Source organism: Fusarium subglutinans (assembly GCF_013396075.1).
Source record: "Fusarium subglutinans strain NRRL 66333 chromosome Unknown NRRL66333_c0000108, whole genome shotgun sequence".
Classification (NCBI taxonomy): Eukaryota; Fungi; Ascomycota; class Sordariomycetes; order Hypocreales; family Nectriaceae; genus Fusarium; species Fusarium subglutinans.
In genome coordinates, this window is record NW_023502171.1 from 144,788 (window position 1) to 162,401 (window position 17,614).

Genomic DNA, 17,614 nt, shown 5'->3' on the forward strand with positions numbered 1-17,614 from the left:
GTTGGCTTGATATGTCTCGTGGAGGCGTCATAAGCTTTAGGCATCAATCTGCTCCTGTTATTTCAAATATGCTGGCCCCCTCAAGTATAGACCTGATGTCTTCTCTTATCTAGAGTACCGTGGAGCCAACCACAGTAACAGAAGACGCTACGACTACTGCGGTTTCAGCTACAACAGAGCTAAGCTCTACTGTCATTGAAAGCCACACGCAGGCAGCAACATTCTCGGAGGGCACTACCGCTTTCGCTGTTTTGACTACAGAGACCTCTTCAACCGGAGCTCTGAGCTCTGAGATGACTGAAAGTAGTACTGAAAAATCCACCACCATAGAAGAATATGCTACTACTACACTTCCAACAACATCAGCTACGGAACCAAGCTCTGCTGTTGTCGAGAGTAGCACTAGAATATCAACTGTCACAGAAGGCGCCACTACTACTGCTGCTATTTCAACTCTAGAGGTCTCTTCAGCTAAAGAATTGACCTCTAATTGTATTGATGAACCTACCACTACAGACGGCTCCTCCACTACTGCAATCTCAGCAAGCTCAGGCACAGAACTAAGCTCTACTATTGTCGAGAGCAGCACGGGATCATCTACAGTTAGCCATTACTACTACTATTTCCACTGTAGAAACTTCCTCAGTCGTGGACACTAGCTCCACTGTCGTCGAGAGTAGCACCGACATAACTACCTCGTCACGAGAACCCACTGCTACAGCATCCGTCTCGACTACAGGGCTTACCCCCACTACCGAGAGTACAACAACTTCCGAAGCCACTACTACAGAAGCAGCTGGTCCTCCCACGTTCACCAATCTTGGATTCGACGACACTACAGAACCCTGGTCCGTCACCCAGCCCAATCTCGTCTCGCTATCCCTCGATAGCGACATCAAGCACGATGGCAGAAGCTCTGCACGCACGAGCTTTTCTCCCGCCGGGTCAACAAGCTACATCTCCCCTACGTTTTCATCGCCTCCTCAGGCTAGTGTTGATTATCTAGCTTCCGCGTGGGTTCGCCCTGGGGATGGATGCACCCTCGCGGCGCTGGGGTGTGCTTATGGCTATAGAGGGTTGTTTTCCGGACGGCGAAACCTCGTTGTTGCGGCGATGAGTACACAGCCGGGGACGATCAATCAATGGCAGAAGATATCGTATATATGCACGTACACTCAGACCCAGATTGATTAAGGTGGTCTGGCTCTTAATGTTGATTTAGGCGTCACCTGATCATCACTGACCGACCTCAGCAGGAAGAGCCCCAGTGGCTGGATAACTATCAACACAATTGAATCAGGGACCGCTCCGGCATCGGATCTGGGGTTCCCGAATTGAGGTTGACCGTTGCATGACCCAGCCTCAAGAGCCCCATCTCTTCCATTCTCTTCTACCGACGATTGCCGATATCTCCAACCTCCCTGCATGTCAATATCCACTTCGCAAAGCTAGTTAAATGCCCCATTCATGGTTGAGATATCAGTGCCGAATTTTGGTTTTCAATAAGCCGATATGAACCAAAGTGTCATCCAAAGAGGAGTCCAGCTGCATAAAACAAACATCCCTGACGTCGGCGTCACCTAGCTCCTCCTCTCCAAATTTCTCCAACTCAGTGGCGAACTCTGCATTGAAAGCTTTAGAGTTCAGCTGGACAGTGTCAGCTACAGTAGTCACCGCCACCCGACAGGCTAACTTAGTAGCTCACGCAGATCCAGACGTCAGGATAGGCAAAATTTGATCATTGAATGACTCAACAGATGGCAGTCCAGAATCTTGATTTTGGAGTCTTATCTGAAATACCCACTTTGATGTGATGATGAGTTGTGGATATGGGTATCGAGACTATCGACGGCCTAGCGGTGAAATGCGCGCAGTGGGGATGGGGAAGCGCTTAGTCTAACGGGTTTGCTGAGGTTGATATCCACAAGAGATCATGGGTTTCATCCGGTGTTTTGCGGGGAATGCTACAGCCAAGCTTGGTTGACGATGGATGAGTCGAGTCGCCCCAAGTTTGAGCGTAAGTTGGCAAGTCATGATAGAAGTATGTTGAGAGTCAAGCCGAATAGTTATCAAGTTCTGTGAGTTGATGTACCTCAGAATCGTAATGCCTTGGTAACCTTTTCTCCCTACTTGCCGTCTGCATCTCGGGAGAAGTTTACTGAATTGAGATCAAAGGTATCAAGTCGTAAGAAACACGGAATTATGGTTTGTAAATATGACAATAGAAGTATTCTTCAACTCATAATACATGACTATGTATTTCTACTCTAAATCCAATGCTATACAGTACACAATGCTAAAAGAAAACAACGCTGCGCTTAAGTGGAATTCGAGTTATCGGCACAACCGAAAGCAGCAGAGCCACCTGAAACCTTGTACGAGTCGATGATGCTGACGATAGATCCGTAAGTGCCGCCGATCATGAGGAAAGTGCCCGAGACAATAACAAAGACGCTGAAAGCAACCATGAGGTACCACTTCATGTTGGGATCACGCTTGCCCTTGGCCCAGTTGTCATACAGCCACATAAAGCCGTATAGCTGGAACGACATAAGCGTACCAAGTAAAGCACCAACGAGGGATACAAGACCACCAAAGACGGGAATTCCTGAGGCAATGAGGTAGGCGATGACGGTGGTGATGATGGTGCAAGCGAGCCAAGTTCCCCAGTGGATAGCGCTGTTGGAAGAGAGATGCTTTGTTCCACGAAGGAGGCGGACGAAGACGTATTTAGCGGCGAAGTGAATAACGAGGACGGTTGTTGCGAGAAGACCGGGCAGGGAGATGCCGTAGGCGACGCGCTTGATGAGATGACCGGCGGAACCGAGGGCGGGCGAGGCGACGTATGAGCCGCAGTAGAGGTAGACGACGCAGCCGATGACGATATAAGTGATGGTGACACCACCTTGGCAGATGAGGAGGGATCGGGTGTAATGCTCAGGGCGCTTCATCTCAGCAGCGATGGCACTTTGAAAGTTAGCTAGTTGAATCACAGATCACAGTTGAGTAAAGCTTACAAGAATCCAGGAGTTCCAGCATAGGCAAAGATGAGAGATGAAATGGAAGAGATGGCCTCAGTGAAACTGGGGTTTCCAACAACCTTCCAGTCAGACTTCCAGTGACCCTCCTGAGGAGCAGCTGCAGGACGGTCCTGGATACCAACTGCAATGGTGACGGTGAAAATAGCAGTCAAGATGCAAACGAGGCCGACCCAAGCGAGCATGCTGATGCGGCCGAGGGTGCGAACACTGGCCAGCAGGAATCCGCAGATGGCAGCAACAGCGACGAAGACGGCAGTGCAAGTACCGTGAAGAGAGACAGCGTTGAGACCAATTGAGAGACCGAGCATGCCAGATCCTGCAACGAAGATCCAGTCTGAGTTTGTTAGCTGATGTCGTTATGGTGAAAGATAGGAGTACATACAGAGGCAGAAAGCGATACCGAAGATCTCGCGCCCAACTCGGCCAAAGATCAAAAAACCCGCATCATCGATACCGTAGACTTGAGGATGGTTGCGCTTGAAAACACCGACCATGTAATCAGACCAGGTTGTAATGGCGGCGATAACGATGAGGCAGATGATGCCGGGGGCGATACCGAGGACGTCGAAGACAGCAGGGATAGACAGAACACCGAGACCTATCTGGGTCTTCATCATGAGAGCAACGGTGCCGATCCAGCCGACCTATTGATATTAGTTAAGCTGAAGATGGAGATGGTGTTGTAACCGACGTACAGCGCGGTAGTTGGGGCCTTCGTCGGTGATTTCGCCAAAGACATCATCGTGAACTTGGGCTTCGCCAGCGATGGAAGGGTTGTTGTTCAAAGCTGGCTGATCATTCTCGTAATCATGCTTGGGGTCCTTCTCAGCAGGACCGGTAGAGTAATGCGACATGATGTCGATTGTTGTTGTTGAAGAGCAAAATGAATTGACCAACGAACAAAACAAAGTGATAGAGAGAGAAGAGGAGAGGGCTGAAGAAGGAAGAGAGAGTGAGTGGAATGTGGAGGAGATGAAGCACCAAAGTCTGGGGATTGTGGACACAACTTATACAAGCTCTCCCCCAAGCTCAGACAAGTTGAAGTCGATCCTACTTTGTATACAGCACACGAGTCTAGCTGATAAAGTTGGTCTTTGCCCCCTAGTCGATCCCCGTGGTGATTTACCCAAGAGAGGTTAGTCGGTGATACGCTGGGGGGAAAACCTGGCAGGCAACTCGGTGTTGGCGAGGCTTATCTGGGTGTGTGGAGTAGGTAGTCCAAGTCCCCTCAGACACTCTACTCTGTGTCTCTTTGGCTACTCCATGTCCCCATGGGGTTTCCCCCCGTAACAAGCACAGAATTCGCGGAGAAAGAGGGTCGCAGTACGATTGACGAGCCAGAGCAGAAAGTGACATTGTCTAGGCTCTTGGTTGAGAATTACCATCACGTAAAAGAAAAAGGCACTTTCGCCCAAAGATGAAGCTATGACGTTGGAAGTTCCACTGGGAATAGCGAGTCAGGTATTGCTCCGCGGTGCCTTGCTCCCCATAATCTGAAGCGACGGGGCCTCATTGGCTGAGGTGTCAGTTCTTATTACCCCATTGCTCCGCAGTCGGGAGCCTGGTCCGGTCTCCAAAATATCCACAACCCCCCCCCCGGCGCATCAGACTCGACGTGCTTATTGGGCGCCGGAGGGTCAGTCCGACTTTGCATCCACAACACGAGAGCTTCAAGTATGAATTGTGGAATTTGTTACCAATATCACATTCGCAGCGGAGTACGGGAAACGACCGAGTCCACTCCGAGATCCCTTGATTTAATACCAGTGCGTTTATCATAAAATGGTCTGCTTTCCCAGGTGGTCTCATCACTCTCTCTACAATTACAGCTGACTTGCGTAGGAAAATATTGCAAAGGAAAAAAAATAAAAACAAGGCTGACGTCGGTGCAGCCGAGACAGGCAACTTTTCCACGCACGGCATTACTCCTCGGCACCCGGAAATAAAAACACAGTGGTAAAAAAAAAAAGAGGCGCGTCACCAAACTTTACCTCTATGCAGTAATCTTCTGGAACAATTCGCGCATGCATCAGGGATGCGCGATGGTTGGCTGCGAACGGGGTCGCAGATCACCGACCATTCCGGGGATCACCCTGTAAAGTTTACAGCACAGTACAAGTCAGGGGTCTTTGAACTTGAACCGATGCTATCCCATCGGGAAAGCCTCCGCGCTGTGTTGATGAACAGCGAGGCATTTTCTTTACTGATAAGTCGTGTCTGGTCAGTGCATTTGGTATGAAACGTTGGAGACGCGGTAATCATCGGTGCGTTATGTAGCAGTCAGCGTGCGTACTCTGTGGAATCTCCAATTTTGCTGGTTGCACAGATGCTCAAGTAGTCAGTGATCCTTTTGAAGAGCGGAACCGTTTCCGATAAACGGCCACGGCAACTCCGTAACCAACGGATGACCTGCCGCAGCATCTCGCATATCTTGGGCTGTATCAATCAACATCACCGTGCTCTGTATCGTAATCTCGGAAGATGACTGCAGGGTCCGGCCCAGCTCCCGATGTCAAGGTTGCGTGATGTCTATATCCCCTCTGAGCAATTCTTTATGTAAATATGGTCTCACCAACAGATCCCAGCGGAATGTTTTCTGTTTTTAGAAGCTCAAGAAAGAACTGGTGATTATCAGTTCAACTGCTAAACTGGTGATTATCACAAGGTTGGTCCGTTCACGGCAACGGTCCCGAGATCACGGTTGATACTACTTGGCACACAGAAAGCTTTCTTGGCGATATCCCACGTTGTTATCAACAGCACTTTGTAATTTAATGTATTGTGCTGGGGCTGATATGGTCATAGCTTGGAGGAATGGCTCACGTAATGGATATCATGCTCATGCATGATCTGTGCTGTTCGGAAGGGGGCGAAGCTGGTGGAGCTGAGCATGAGCTGAGGTATTTGCGTGATGACAGATTTCGATAACGTTGACCTTGTCCGTTGAGTCCGAGCTGCCTTTGGGAGAGTAGGTTTGTGATGGTATGTGCAGATAGCTAGTGGGAAGTCTGGGGTTTGATGTAGTGATGGTTGAATTCTGGTTCCGATTGCACCAAAGTCGCGATAATCATCATGGTTTCTTGGAAGGAATACAAATTCTCTCGGAATAAAGAGACTTTACTGACTATTTATCATCTTTCTGTTCCTCTCATACGGTTTGTTTCGGCTCATTATCGAAATCTAGACATTGAAACCACGTAATACTCTATTCCTAACTTAAAGAGGCTCAAGGCATTCCCATGTATCCTAAGCGTTACCCTAGAGGTCTAGATCGAAAGAGGCAAGTAATATGCATCTGCCAAGCCAGCTGAGGAATCATGCCAGTGCTGGAATCGCTATCCATGAAAGTGCCAAGTGATAGATCCTGGGGGTGTTCGTCAAACCCTTTCTCCGCTCCCCGCACGTGTCAATTCTCCAGTTTCTTAGCATTCGCCAACTCATCCACTTGCCTTTCTGATCTACTGTCTGCGGGGTTTGCGGCATCCTCATCTGCTCAATGTGGAATCCGAATGAGCAAGCTACCGCGGGGATCCGATAGCCGGCCACCCAATAACTTACGTGTTCTAATCTTCAAAAGCTGTAGAATCAGGTACTTTCCCCCGCATAAAGCTGTTAGAACGGCGGAATCCCTTTTTATTGCCTTTGGGCCTTTGAAGGTGATTCATTGTAGTAGAAATGGCCAAGTACTGACTCTTTCAACAGTTGGTCTACTCTGCTTTGACCTGTCGCGATTTGACTCCGAGGGATCCCGGGTCTCAGAGTTTATAGATTCTATGATTTTACAAGCGTAGAAAGACAAACTGCCTCGTTATGAAAAGACTCTACGATCCGTTGAGTTCCCGCCGCTGGAAGAGAGAGAAGTCTACAAAGACAATTGCTTGCTCCAGCCTCAGCACACCGAGGTATTCAGGACTTTCAAGAGGCTGAGAAATTAAGATGAAAGTTCAGACTATTATCAGGCTTAAGGTACCTGATAAGCTCGTGAACCCACATGACGAAACATTGATGGCTGAAGCTGTAGAGCGCTTTAGGGTTCAGGACCTCGATTGTCAAGTCCTTGACTTGTTTATAAGTGATCTTAATGAGACTTCACGGGAGAGGATAGAGACATTGTGTCTATACTCGAGCGGTAACCGCGCTGCAATAAGCCATTGGTTCAGTCGTGAGGGGTTCAAGTCGATGAAGAATGCAAGCCAGGCCTCAGTTCTTCCTTACAACTTCCAACACTAATTTGCTCTTACAACTTGAGACTCTCGAGATCAACCTTGTTTAGGCGATCCTTCTATTATACTTTAAAATGTGAAAACCACCCAAGGTTGAAACGGACCAAAGTCGCTATCCTCGATAATGGTGTGCTGAGCATCTCCCCCATGTCAAACTCTGCGACTGTGACCCGCAATAGTGTTAAGAATAAGGAGCACTGCATCTAATAATAAATAATAAATTATCAGTACTACTAATCTTTATCTTATATAAGTTATTATCTCCTATCTTATTTATCTATCTTATTAATACCTAGATTAATTACTATCCTTATACTTTCTGGGTTATATATAATTACTTACTTTAACTTTATAAATAAGTAAAGGACAAAGTGCTTAAAATAAGCAGGATATAAAATAGTAAAAGCTATAGGGCTCTGGATCACTAATAGGGAATAAACTTAGATAAATTAGCTAAAGACTGTTTTAAATTTATCCCAGAGTATCCTAAGCTTATCTAAATACCTTTACTTTAGGGTGAAAATCCTTGCTTACGTTCGAGGCTGTGAGAATCTCAGGACTTGCTTCGGGCCTAAATGTAATCTACTCTTCCTTGCTAGATAAGTCTAATTCTATATCCTCTCACTACCTCTATCGCCAGGCTCAGAAATAACGTCCTGGTCTCACGACGCTGTCAAGCTGTGGCACTACTTCCATCTGCCTGGCACTGTCAACTCCAATCTCAGCCTGATGTCGTCTCATCCTAAGTCTTAGGATCACGTGAGTCCTCTCTCTAACAGACTTCCTTCCTTGCTTCTCAGCATCTCTGCCCTCACTCCTCCGCGGCACCAAGTACGACATCCCCCTCAGCGCTTACCTTACGGTCACTCAGAACCATCGCCGATACTGATAGCGCAATAGCCCGAAACTCAAGGACATTTATTCCTACAGCTTCTTCTCCCTTTCTGTTCCACCAAACGCCTACTCAGTGGTGAGTGTGCTCACTCCCCTCAAATCTTCGCGCTAACCAACGTTGCTCATCACTAGCATCGCTATCATGCCTCGAGAGCCGCCTCCATGGAGAGGTGCGCGCACCATTATTAAAGGGAAGAAGGCCGCTCTCATGAGTGAAGAGGGCATTTTCATCGCAAAGACTGTCGGAAATCGTTATGGTGGAGGTTACTTTGATGACAACCGGCAATTAAAAGGCGAATGGATCACAACCAGCGTCCTGAACCGCGGAACTCTCATTTGGGATGGAGACCGTTTTCATCATCTCGATCCCCTATCTCGATCGATGCATGCGTACCAGGGTACAGAGTCCTACGATGCTTCGATTCCAGCACGGCTACTGGTCGGTTACTCTGCGTACACGCTGGAGCCAGTTCTTGCAAGGGCGGCTATTAAGCATCACATATACTCGAATGCCGACGATCTCGCTGGTTTGGAACTCGAAGTTCCTTCTGAAGGGACTCTCTCCCAATCCGAGGTCATTTTCCATCATGCTCTCACCGTACCTGGAAATCTTCGCGCAGTGAAGCACCTTTTGATTGGGGAGGACTGGAGGAAGGCATTTGCTGATGGAGACCTCACTGCCGAGCAAGCGAAGTGTCTGGCCTTTCAGTCCGCTCAATCCCTTCACACTGGACAAACGCCGATCGTCGTTGCTTCTATTCAGCCACCAACAACTATGCAAGTCCCTCACCAGATTTCGCCCTCTCTTGAACAATGCGTCGACTCTGGTCGGCTCCATGGGCCCAAAAATCGCCGCTATCGAGAAATCCTTCCTTCCATTGCGCAGCATCACTACATCGACTGTAAGCCTGCGACATTTCTTTACCGCGCTCCTTACGTTTCCAATATGAGATACCCAGCCAGACTTTACTCGGATCTGGCTGCTTTCGCCAAAGCTCATCCTAAAGACAAGTTCAACGCTACAGCCATGCTCTTCGCTATTGAGCTCTGGGTTACTATCTCTGAGTGCCCCACCAAGCGTAGAGAACCACATGCTAAAGAGCCAGTTCCTGAAGTTTCTCTGCCCGTCTTCCTGGTTTACTTTGAGCACTGGTTGAAGATTCATGAGCACCTTCAGTGTATTGCGTTTGCTCACCCTTTTCGCATCATACAGCTCATGTATATCAACGATATCCTGACAGAGGGTGGTAGCGCATTTCTCATTGATGAGTCCGCTATTGATTCTGACCGAGTGCGCGATCTTATATACGAGGCTGAGTCGATTGATCCCAACATTATCGTGGACGAACGCGTGGATATTTTCCCATTCATGGTCAATGGTACCAAGATGGTTCTCCCCCAAGACTACTCCGGCACGTTTCGTCTATCTCCGACTGAACAGGCGTTGCTTGGGATGCCCGATCTACGAATCCTGAGCCACCCATCACTACCGACCACGGACGACGTAGAGATCAAAATCGCCATCCCCGAAGCTATTGCCCAGATCACCTTTTGCAAACGAACCACGAGCGACTTCCCCTACACAAACTACTTCTTCGATACGACCAAGGATGGTCCGACATCTCTGTTCGGAAGTAACCTGAAGTGCGGCACTATCTGGACACACGAGTTCCAGATGTATACACAACCATCAGATCTTCCGATCGAAGCATACTTCAAGGTAAACATGTTTGACAGGTGGTCTCAAATTCTCAATCGGCGCATGGCTTGGCTTGAGACGCTTGGTGTGCTAGGCAAAGTTCGAGTTCGGGTTGGTAAAGATGGTTTACCTGGCTATCATGGCATGCCATCGGAGGACGAAAGCCGCAGCATTGATGATGCAACTATGGAAAAGATGGCAGAGCGCGCTCTGGAGGATCCGAGGAATAGGCTTATCGATGAAGCCAAAGGATATGAGGGATGGTGCCTCGAATCGAGCGGTTCTTCAGACGATCAGTGAGGAGCTCAAGGTAAAATAGAACAGGACATTGTTATCCAGCAGTGCTGCTTGTATTTGGGCTGCACGGAAGGGCATTTTTGGGCTCACCGTGAATCGCGAGGCATGTAACGGTCCAAAATTGTGGAAGGAAATGATCGAAGAGAGCCGTGGTTGTGCGAGCAAATATTGGGTGCCACAGGGAATGAATATCGTCATGTTGATCGAGGCTGGCGATCTGGTATATCGATATGTACTACAATCTAGCTATAGAAATGTATGAGATACAATGCATCATGATTACTAAGTTCTGTCTGCTGGTTTAAGCTCTCAGGCACGAGTCTCAACTGCAAATAACACATCTAGCTCACAACTTGGACATTATAGCATCATGATTCCATCACGTGCACAGCTGTGAAGAGATAGGGTAGCCCTGATCGGTCTAGCTTTTAGGGATGATCTTGAACATCAGATGAACAATAAATATTATTTCTATACTTTATAGAACTTCGCTTAGAAGATAGAGTTATCTCCGCATGAGAAAACTCCCCCAATGCCATCCTTGCTATTGGCAAAGAGATCCAGCAGCTCAGTGATAGCTGCCCATAATCCTCCCGCATTCATGAACAGCGTAAGTCCAATCATGACCACATTTCCAACAGTAAGCAATCCCTTCTGCCACGTTGAGAAATAAAGACCCTTGTTAAGATGCAGCCAGAAAATCGCCGCAAAGCCGTACGTGAACCACGGAATCGTCGTCGCAGCCGTGATCGACAGAATCGAATCAAAGATAGGAATGACGTTCGAGATGACAAAGATCAGAACCCAAAATCCCGTCACGGACAAGATCCATGTGACCCAAGACTTGACGCTGTTATCCGTGACTTGGTGGGTTGCGCGCATTTGGCGCATCGCGGTAACGTAGACGTATTTGCACCCTGTGTGGCCGATTGAGAGGGCCGTTGCTACGACGGCTGGGAGGATGATTCCGTATGCGACTTTAGCGGGGATTGAGGATGCGGCAGACAGGACGGGGGATGTTGTGAGATCGCCGGCAAGACAGTACAGGGCAACGGCCATGGCGATGTAGAAGAGGGTGCTGACGATCTCGAGGACAGCGAGGGCGAAACGGAAGTCCTTCGCAGGGTCGCGCATTTCGGCCATATATGATCTGTCTACTGTCAGTTTGGTTCAACCACTGTCAAGGGGAGAACTTACGGGAACGTGAATGTGCCAGCGTACGAGAACACAACTCTCAAGCACGCATTGAGACCATCGCGAAACGTAGGGTTTCCAACAACCTTGATCTCCTTACGCCACCCCTCAGGCGCAGTCGCAGGTCCCGAGACCGCCAAGCTGATCAAAACGATCAAACAAGCCGCCACAACACTGACAGCATTGGGAATTCCTGCCTTGGACACGAACTTCATCGTTCTTGGTATCGACAGAAGATAACACGCGATACACGCCACAAGAATCCAGATGACAGTACACGTCGCATGGCTACTAAGCGTATTCAGCGCAACTGATAGCGTGACTGTAGCTGAAGCGACGATGAAGACAACTTGGATCATCATGACGAAGCCGGCGAAGGACTCGAACCATGGGCCGCCGACAATGCGGGTCATTTCGACGATACTGACGACATTTGGGTGTTTGCGGTAGAATTGGAGGAGTTCGTACGCGGCGTACCATGATAATGTGCCGATGCCGAGAATGGCAATTATGCCGGGTACGATTCCAAGGGTTTTTATCGTTGACGGAAGGGATAAGATTCCAAGACCCAGTTGGTTTGTGAACAAGATCAGGACGGTATCCCATCGTCCAAGGGTCCTGTAAGTCTTCCCGCCTTGATCAAAGATATTGCCCTTTTCCTCAGTACCAGCAGGAACGGCTTGGAAATCGGCCTCGTCTTTTGGTGGTTCTGTGTCTGAGGCGCTGGACTCGGGAGGGTGAGATGTCAGCGGTGAAGGCTCGACGGGCTTTTTTGAGAACTTCATGATGCCCATTGTGAAGTGCCACGGTCCTGCGTAGCTACTGATTCAATACGAGGCGGAACAGATTGAATGGGGAGAGTGAATTGGGAAAGGAGGTAGAAGGTGAAAGGAAAAGTCAATGGAAGGTTCGTGGGCAGACTTGACGTTATTAGCGGCCCGTAGTTCTCCATATTATCGTCCTTTTATGTTATACCCCAGGCCGAAAGCCCTCCGATCGGAGGTTGTGGCGGGAGCTATGATGTACATTTTTGGTGGTTCGATGGGGAAGAGCAAGCTCCGTGATCCAATTGCAGCTGTAGCATTACAAGAGCTGGAATTGCTCAAGAGGATAGCTCCCCGTGGGGGAAGTGAAGCTGTTCAGTTCATTACGTGATAACCTCTTCTGCAACACAGGATAGGAAGGTCCCTTGACGAGAGCGCAAAGGTAACTAGGTAATCTCAAAGATGCTGATGCTTTGTAGATACCTCCCTGCCGATTGGTCCTCGGCCACCCCGGCAGATCCGCCGGATGGAGCACCGGAACAGTGGGTCTTTGCCTCCGTTAACTTTTCATTTTTGCAGCCAGTGGAGCATTACGTATGTCCGAGTATCCGGCCTCGACTCCGTGCGGCACTTATTCCCTATTATCTCGCCACTATTCCCTTTTTCCCGTTTCAATTAGCATAGTCAATTCGCTGTAATAGAGTTTTAAGGTTATGTCAGCCTTGATCTTAAATGAGCCCACGTCAAAAACAACATCTGACAGTGGAACCCCTCCCCTTACTCGTGTTTTTGGTATTTCTTTTACGTAGAAAATGGAGCCGAAAAAGCTGGGCATTTACATACGCGAAATCCACATTCATGTTCCGATCGGAGGTTGATGGTGGAGTTGGGTGACATGATGAAAACTAGGATGGAAGAAAAAAATTCCTTCTGGGAAATGTTCTTTGCCTACGGGCCGCGTGAAGATCCTTGCGTAACGCGTGGTTGGTGCCACTTGGTGGATTGAGGTGAGGCGGGTTTATGGTTATTCCTGTAATTTAAATGTCCGAGACCGTTGGAGTTTATGCTGGAGGAGGAAGGTAAGCCGCAAAGAGCGAGATCCGTGGTCGGCGCCCTTTTGGTGCCAAGCTTGTCATGTTGTTGTGAGGCGAGAGGTGATCCGACGTTCCCTTGGCGATTTCAACGACGCTTTCTTTCGCGCAATATGGAATGGTAACTAATCATCATGTAATTCTCCGTGGTCTTTACCCACTGACGGCGGTCGCGCGTTGGCAAAACTGGAGTGCGAGTGGAATTGGATGTCTGCAGGGTAGTCTGCGACACTGGCCATCGAATTTGTTGATCTGATAACCTTATTCCTCATCCTTGTGATGTTTCATGCACCGTAGTAGGGAAATGTCACCCTGTTGCAGTGTTTTTGACGGTGCAACGTTCTTGCATACGCGAATGTCATCATCTTCAGGGGTGTTTTTATTGATGGTGAGGCCAGTGGGAGAACCTTGTCTAAGTTGGTAAATCTCACGTCTTCTCTACAACATGTTCAGACCCAAGGTAACGTCAAGATCCGTGATCCTGGAAGATTTGTTGCTCATATCTCAACGACCTTCTTCGTGAGCATCCAGGTTTCAACGAAATTGGCCAATGACACTATACCCCACCGGACAAACATCTTTCATCTCATCCGAGAGCGACTACACAGAAGTTTCATGATCAATGACAATGAGCCTCTATAGCTCAATGTTGCTAGTTGTGACGTGTCGCATCAAATATGGTGCTTACTATGATGAGTCTATAACGAGAAGAATTTCCCCGCAGTCGATTATAGGAAGTCAGCACAAGCATATAGAAGAATGGGTTACATCAAGAAGAATAGCTTGTGTCGGCATCTACTAAGATTATAACACATCAATCCTTTAGACATTCCTATTAGCTGTCATGGGGTGTCCTGAAGATGGCGGCCACACGATCTTAGCCGAGTGCGAATATCTTACCGACTCTGTTGATTTCTCACGTCAGCGAATCGCACACTACGAAATGGTCCTAGTAATGGGAGGCAAACTTAGAGGCTCTACCCCAAATGACAAAAAGATTTAGGTAGGTTTCGTATAATTTAGGATAGGTTTAGAATACCTTATTTTTTGCACCTAAGCGTAGGGTCAGACGCCCCCTCGCTCTTTGAGGGCGAAACTTCATTGGGCTCACAGATGCACCGCACTTGGTATAAGTAGCCAGTTTCCACCTGATAAGCAGACGAGATACCATCACCATCAACACTCACATCAAAATGTCTGACCTTCCAACTTACGCCCAACAACAGGAATGGAGAAACATCCAATCTTTCCTCCCCGACCGTCTACACTTCACACCCGACCATTCCCCCACCGAAGAAGTATGGCACCACCGCGGCCACGCACTCCACCTCGACAGATGGCGCAACCCCTCCGCCAGCGTCAGACTCATAATGCATCACGGCATGGGAACCAACGGGCGCATGATGTCAATGCTTCTCGGCGTGCCCCTCCACAAAGCAGGTTTCGAGCTCGTCGCCATCGACATGCCCGGCTACGGCTGCACGCTCCCGAAAAAGGGGCATGTTTGGGATTATGAGGAGTGGGTTAATATTGCGAGTGAGTTTGTTGACCATGAGTATAAGGGTGATAAAAGACCTATTGCGCTTTATGGGTTGAGTGCGGGTGGTGGTTTGACGTTTCATGTTGCGGGGAAGAATGAGCGTGTTAAGGGCATCGTGGGCATGTGTTTTATGGATATGAGGATTCAGCGTGTTGCTGACGCTGCGTGTCGGAATCTCTTCATGAGCCGTATTGGTGCACCGATGGGATGGGTGATGCACGCCCTCGGTCTAGGATGGATGTCGATGCCAATGTACATCACCGGCCGAATGTCAACACTCGTCAACAATCCTCGAGCACTCGCAGCTTGTATGCGCGATAACAGTTCTGCAAACGCCTGGGTATCGATGATCTTCTTATCTTCATTTACAACGTATAAACCAGCAAAGGAACCGAAGGATTTTGATACGTGTCCGATTTTGTTGACGCAGCCGGCTGAGGATCGATGGACGCCGCTTTGGGTCTCGGAAGCGTTTTTGAGGGATGTTGAGAAGGTTAAGCTCAAGACTGTTATGTTGGACGGGGCGGGGCATTATCCGCTTGAGGACCCGGGGCTGGGGCAGATGGTTGAGGCTATTGTTACGTTTTTGAAGGATCTTGAGCAAGAGGCGTGAGCTATGATAAGGATACGAGGTTGATGGGTCAAAGAAGCTTCAGACCCGGCACGACGATTGAATCATAGGGGGGATAACCTTTGCCCTTAATGATACCTCAGAACTAGCTTTTGGTTGGAAGCGTGGGCAGGAGAGAGGTTGGAAGATTCTGCTTTGTCTTGTCATTCTTTGCTTTTCTTTACAATATTGTACACCCCGGCCCCGTCTCGGTATCTCTATCATTGTCACCTGAACAACTATCAAACTCCTCTTCACTCGATAACAGCAACCTCACTTTCCTCTGATTATTCTTGTCGATACCATCAAATCCAATCCCGTCCTGACCTTTTCAATATCAGAAAAGTAATTCAACCCTGGGAAATCAGCCTGATACTCCGCGAGCAACTCCTCAACTTCTTCGCGTTTGTAATCATCCAGGACAGCTAACGACAGCGCGAGAGGAGAAGCCACCGCAGCAGCAGCAATCGGTCGATTATAGTTAGCAGCTCGGCCCAGCGCGATACTCTCATCAACGTAGCGCTTAGCATCCGCTACAAGGACAGGGTCACCGTCATAAGACCGCAGAATACGGTTCAGAATAGCAGCCATCGACAACATTGCCGCGATCGCTGTATGGAAACGCATCCCCATTCTTCTCTGAAGAAACGTTGAGCCAGATGCTTTAGCTTTAGCGACTGCTTCATCAGCTGCTCTTATGACTCTAGGGTGCTCTGTTTGAACAAGAGCATATGCGCACTGGATCTGGTAAAGGTATCGATCGGGATCGCGGACGAAGCAGGACATTTCGCCCATTGTTCCGATGTTGAGACTTGCGAAAGAGGTGCCGTCTCCTGATTTGAGAGGACGTGCGGCATCACCTAGGACGGAGAGAGCTTTCCAGAACCAGGGACCGAGTTGGATGTTGGGGTTGGTGAAACTCTCGAGGACCTGGCGGGTGTGAGTACGGAAGAGGAAACAATGAGAAGGGACTTACCACAACGGAGAATATTGTTTGCATGAACGGTTTGTCGGAGGGATTGAATTGGTACTTTAGGATAGCGCGCTCTGAAGCAAGTATGCAAGCACTTCATGGTGCTTCGAGTTTACACTCCCAGCACCAGTAACAGCACCACCACTACCAAGCCATTCCTACAGACAACCCAATCAGACTTTTTCTGCGACATTAGAGTAGATGACTCACCTGGCAGATCGATATCAAGTAGATCGAGCACATATTATCCGCCGAAAACGCCTGCTCCGGATCCTGCATCGCCTCCCTCAACGTCCTCAACGCAAAAACATACTTATCCAATGCCTCGACCTTTGAGACACTCCTATCCTTCAACGGTGCAAAACCCGTTACAAAGGCAGTAATAGCTGCATCGAGGGGCTTACTCGACCCAACATGACGCGGCAAGTCTTTGACGAACCAGCCATACGTTGAGATGTCATAGGCTGGGTTGTCGAACTCAAGAATATGCACCAAGTTACCCGCTACCAAGGTCTTGTCATTACTCAGCGCCGAGGATGGTCCAGCTACACTTTTCGCGTGCTTTTTAGCGGCTTGGGAGTTCTCGGACTTGAAGACAAAGCGCTTTACACCGATTCCTGTGCATTGGAGCTTGAGACGGGTGCATCTAGCACAAGCTGGTTTAGCCTGATCGCACTGATTTTATTTTATCAGCATGGTCAAATGCATATGTTGTCATGATGTACCTTTTTCTTCTGCTTGCGACAAGCGTCGCAACCTAGAGCTTTGGGAACACCGGCCATCGCAGGGTGTTACCTCAAATGAACAAGTTTGATGCTTTGTGTAGGAACATTATTCCCCCGCTTACTCTCGCCAAGCAGCTAAACTGTCTAAGACGCGCGGCTTATTAATAATGATTTGTACGATGTGACCATGATATCTACTTGGTTCTACTAAGTTCTATCACTGCAAGTAAATATTTCATATAATCCTGATACGATTACAACAGCTATGAAGTGATAGGAATATTGCCTCTCCAAAGAAACAATAAATAAGGTTCTCAACCCAATCTCTCGTTTCACAAGGCCAAGACCCGTCTTAACAAATCATGACGACGAATGAAATGAAGCGCAGCGTAAACTGCCCCATACTAACCGCTTCTGGCCTCATAGCGCGCTGATCCCAGTGACCATCTTATTAAGCTTGAATTAGCCTCTTGATCAAATTCCTTGGCTTCAAACACGAGGCTTAGAGTACGCGTTTCCTCCCTTGCATAAAAATAAAGAGGAAAAATACCGCGGGAAAAACA

General features: G+C 48.5%; 5 protein-coding genes across 5 annotated transcripts; 2 read left to right on the forward strand and 3 right to left on the reverse strand.

The window, feature by feature from the left end:
* Positions 1-2,318: 2,318 nt before the first annotated feature.
* Positions 2,319-3,895, reverse strand: FSUBG_8138 (neutral amino acid permease; the record flags this gene model as incomplete). Its single annotated transcript, XM_036686515.1, has 4 exons — positions 2,319-2,967; positions 3,018-3,375; positions 3,424-3,685; positions 3,737-3,895. The coding sequence occupies 4 exons, from the start codon at positions 3,893-3,895 to the stop codon at positions 2,319-2,321; spliced, it is 1,428 nt and encodes a 475-aa protein (XP_036536406.1).
* A 4,405-nt stretch (positions 3,896-8,300) lies between these two features.
* Positions 8,301-10,157, forward strand: FSUBG_8139 (uncharacterized protein; the record flags this gene model as incomplete). The annotated part of the gene is made up of 1 exon (XM_036686516.1): positions 8,301-10,157. The coding sequence occupies one exon, from the start codon at positions 8,301-8,303 to the stop codon at positions 10,155-10,157; it is 1,857 nt and encodes a 618-aa protein (XP_036536407.1).
* Positions 10,158-10,646: 489 nt separating this feature from the next.
* Positions 10,647-12,142, reverse strand: FSUBG_8140 (neutral amino acid permease; the record flags this gene model as incomplete). Its single annotated transcript, XM_036686518.1, has 2 exons — positions 10,647-11,304; positions 11,352-12,142. The coding sequence occupies 2 exons, from the start codon at positions 12,140-12,142 to the stop codon at positions 10,647-10,649; spliced, it is 1,449 nt and encodes a 482-aa protein (XP_036536408.1).
* A 2,254-nt stretch (positions 12,143-14,396) lies between these two features.
* Positions 14,397-15,356, forward strand: FSUBG_8141 (lysophospholipase; the record flags this gene model as incomplete). Its single annotated transcript, XM_036686519.1, has 1 exon — positions 14,397-15,356. The coding sequence occupies one exon, from the start codon at positions 14,397-14,399 to the stop codon at positions 15,354-15,356; it is 960 nt and encodes a 319-aa protein (XP_036536409.1).
* Positions 15,357-15,626: 270 nt separating this feature from the next.
* FSUBG_8142 (uncharacterized protein) lies at positions 15,627-17,108 on the reverse strand (the record flags this gene model as incomplete). The annotated part of the gene is made up of 5 exons (XM_036686520.1): positions 15,627-16,283; positions 16,330-16,398; positions 16,443-16,484; positions 16,537-17,001; positions 17,052-17,108. 5 exons carry the CDS (start codon positions 17,106-17,108, stop codon positions 15,627-15,629), a joined length of 1,290 nt encoding a protein of 429 aa, XP_036536410.1.
* Positions 17,109-17,614: the final 506 nt, after the last annotated feature.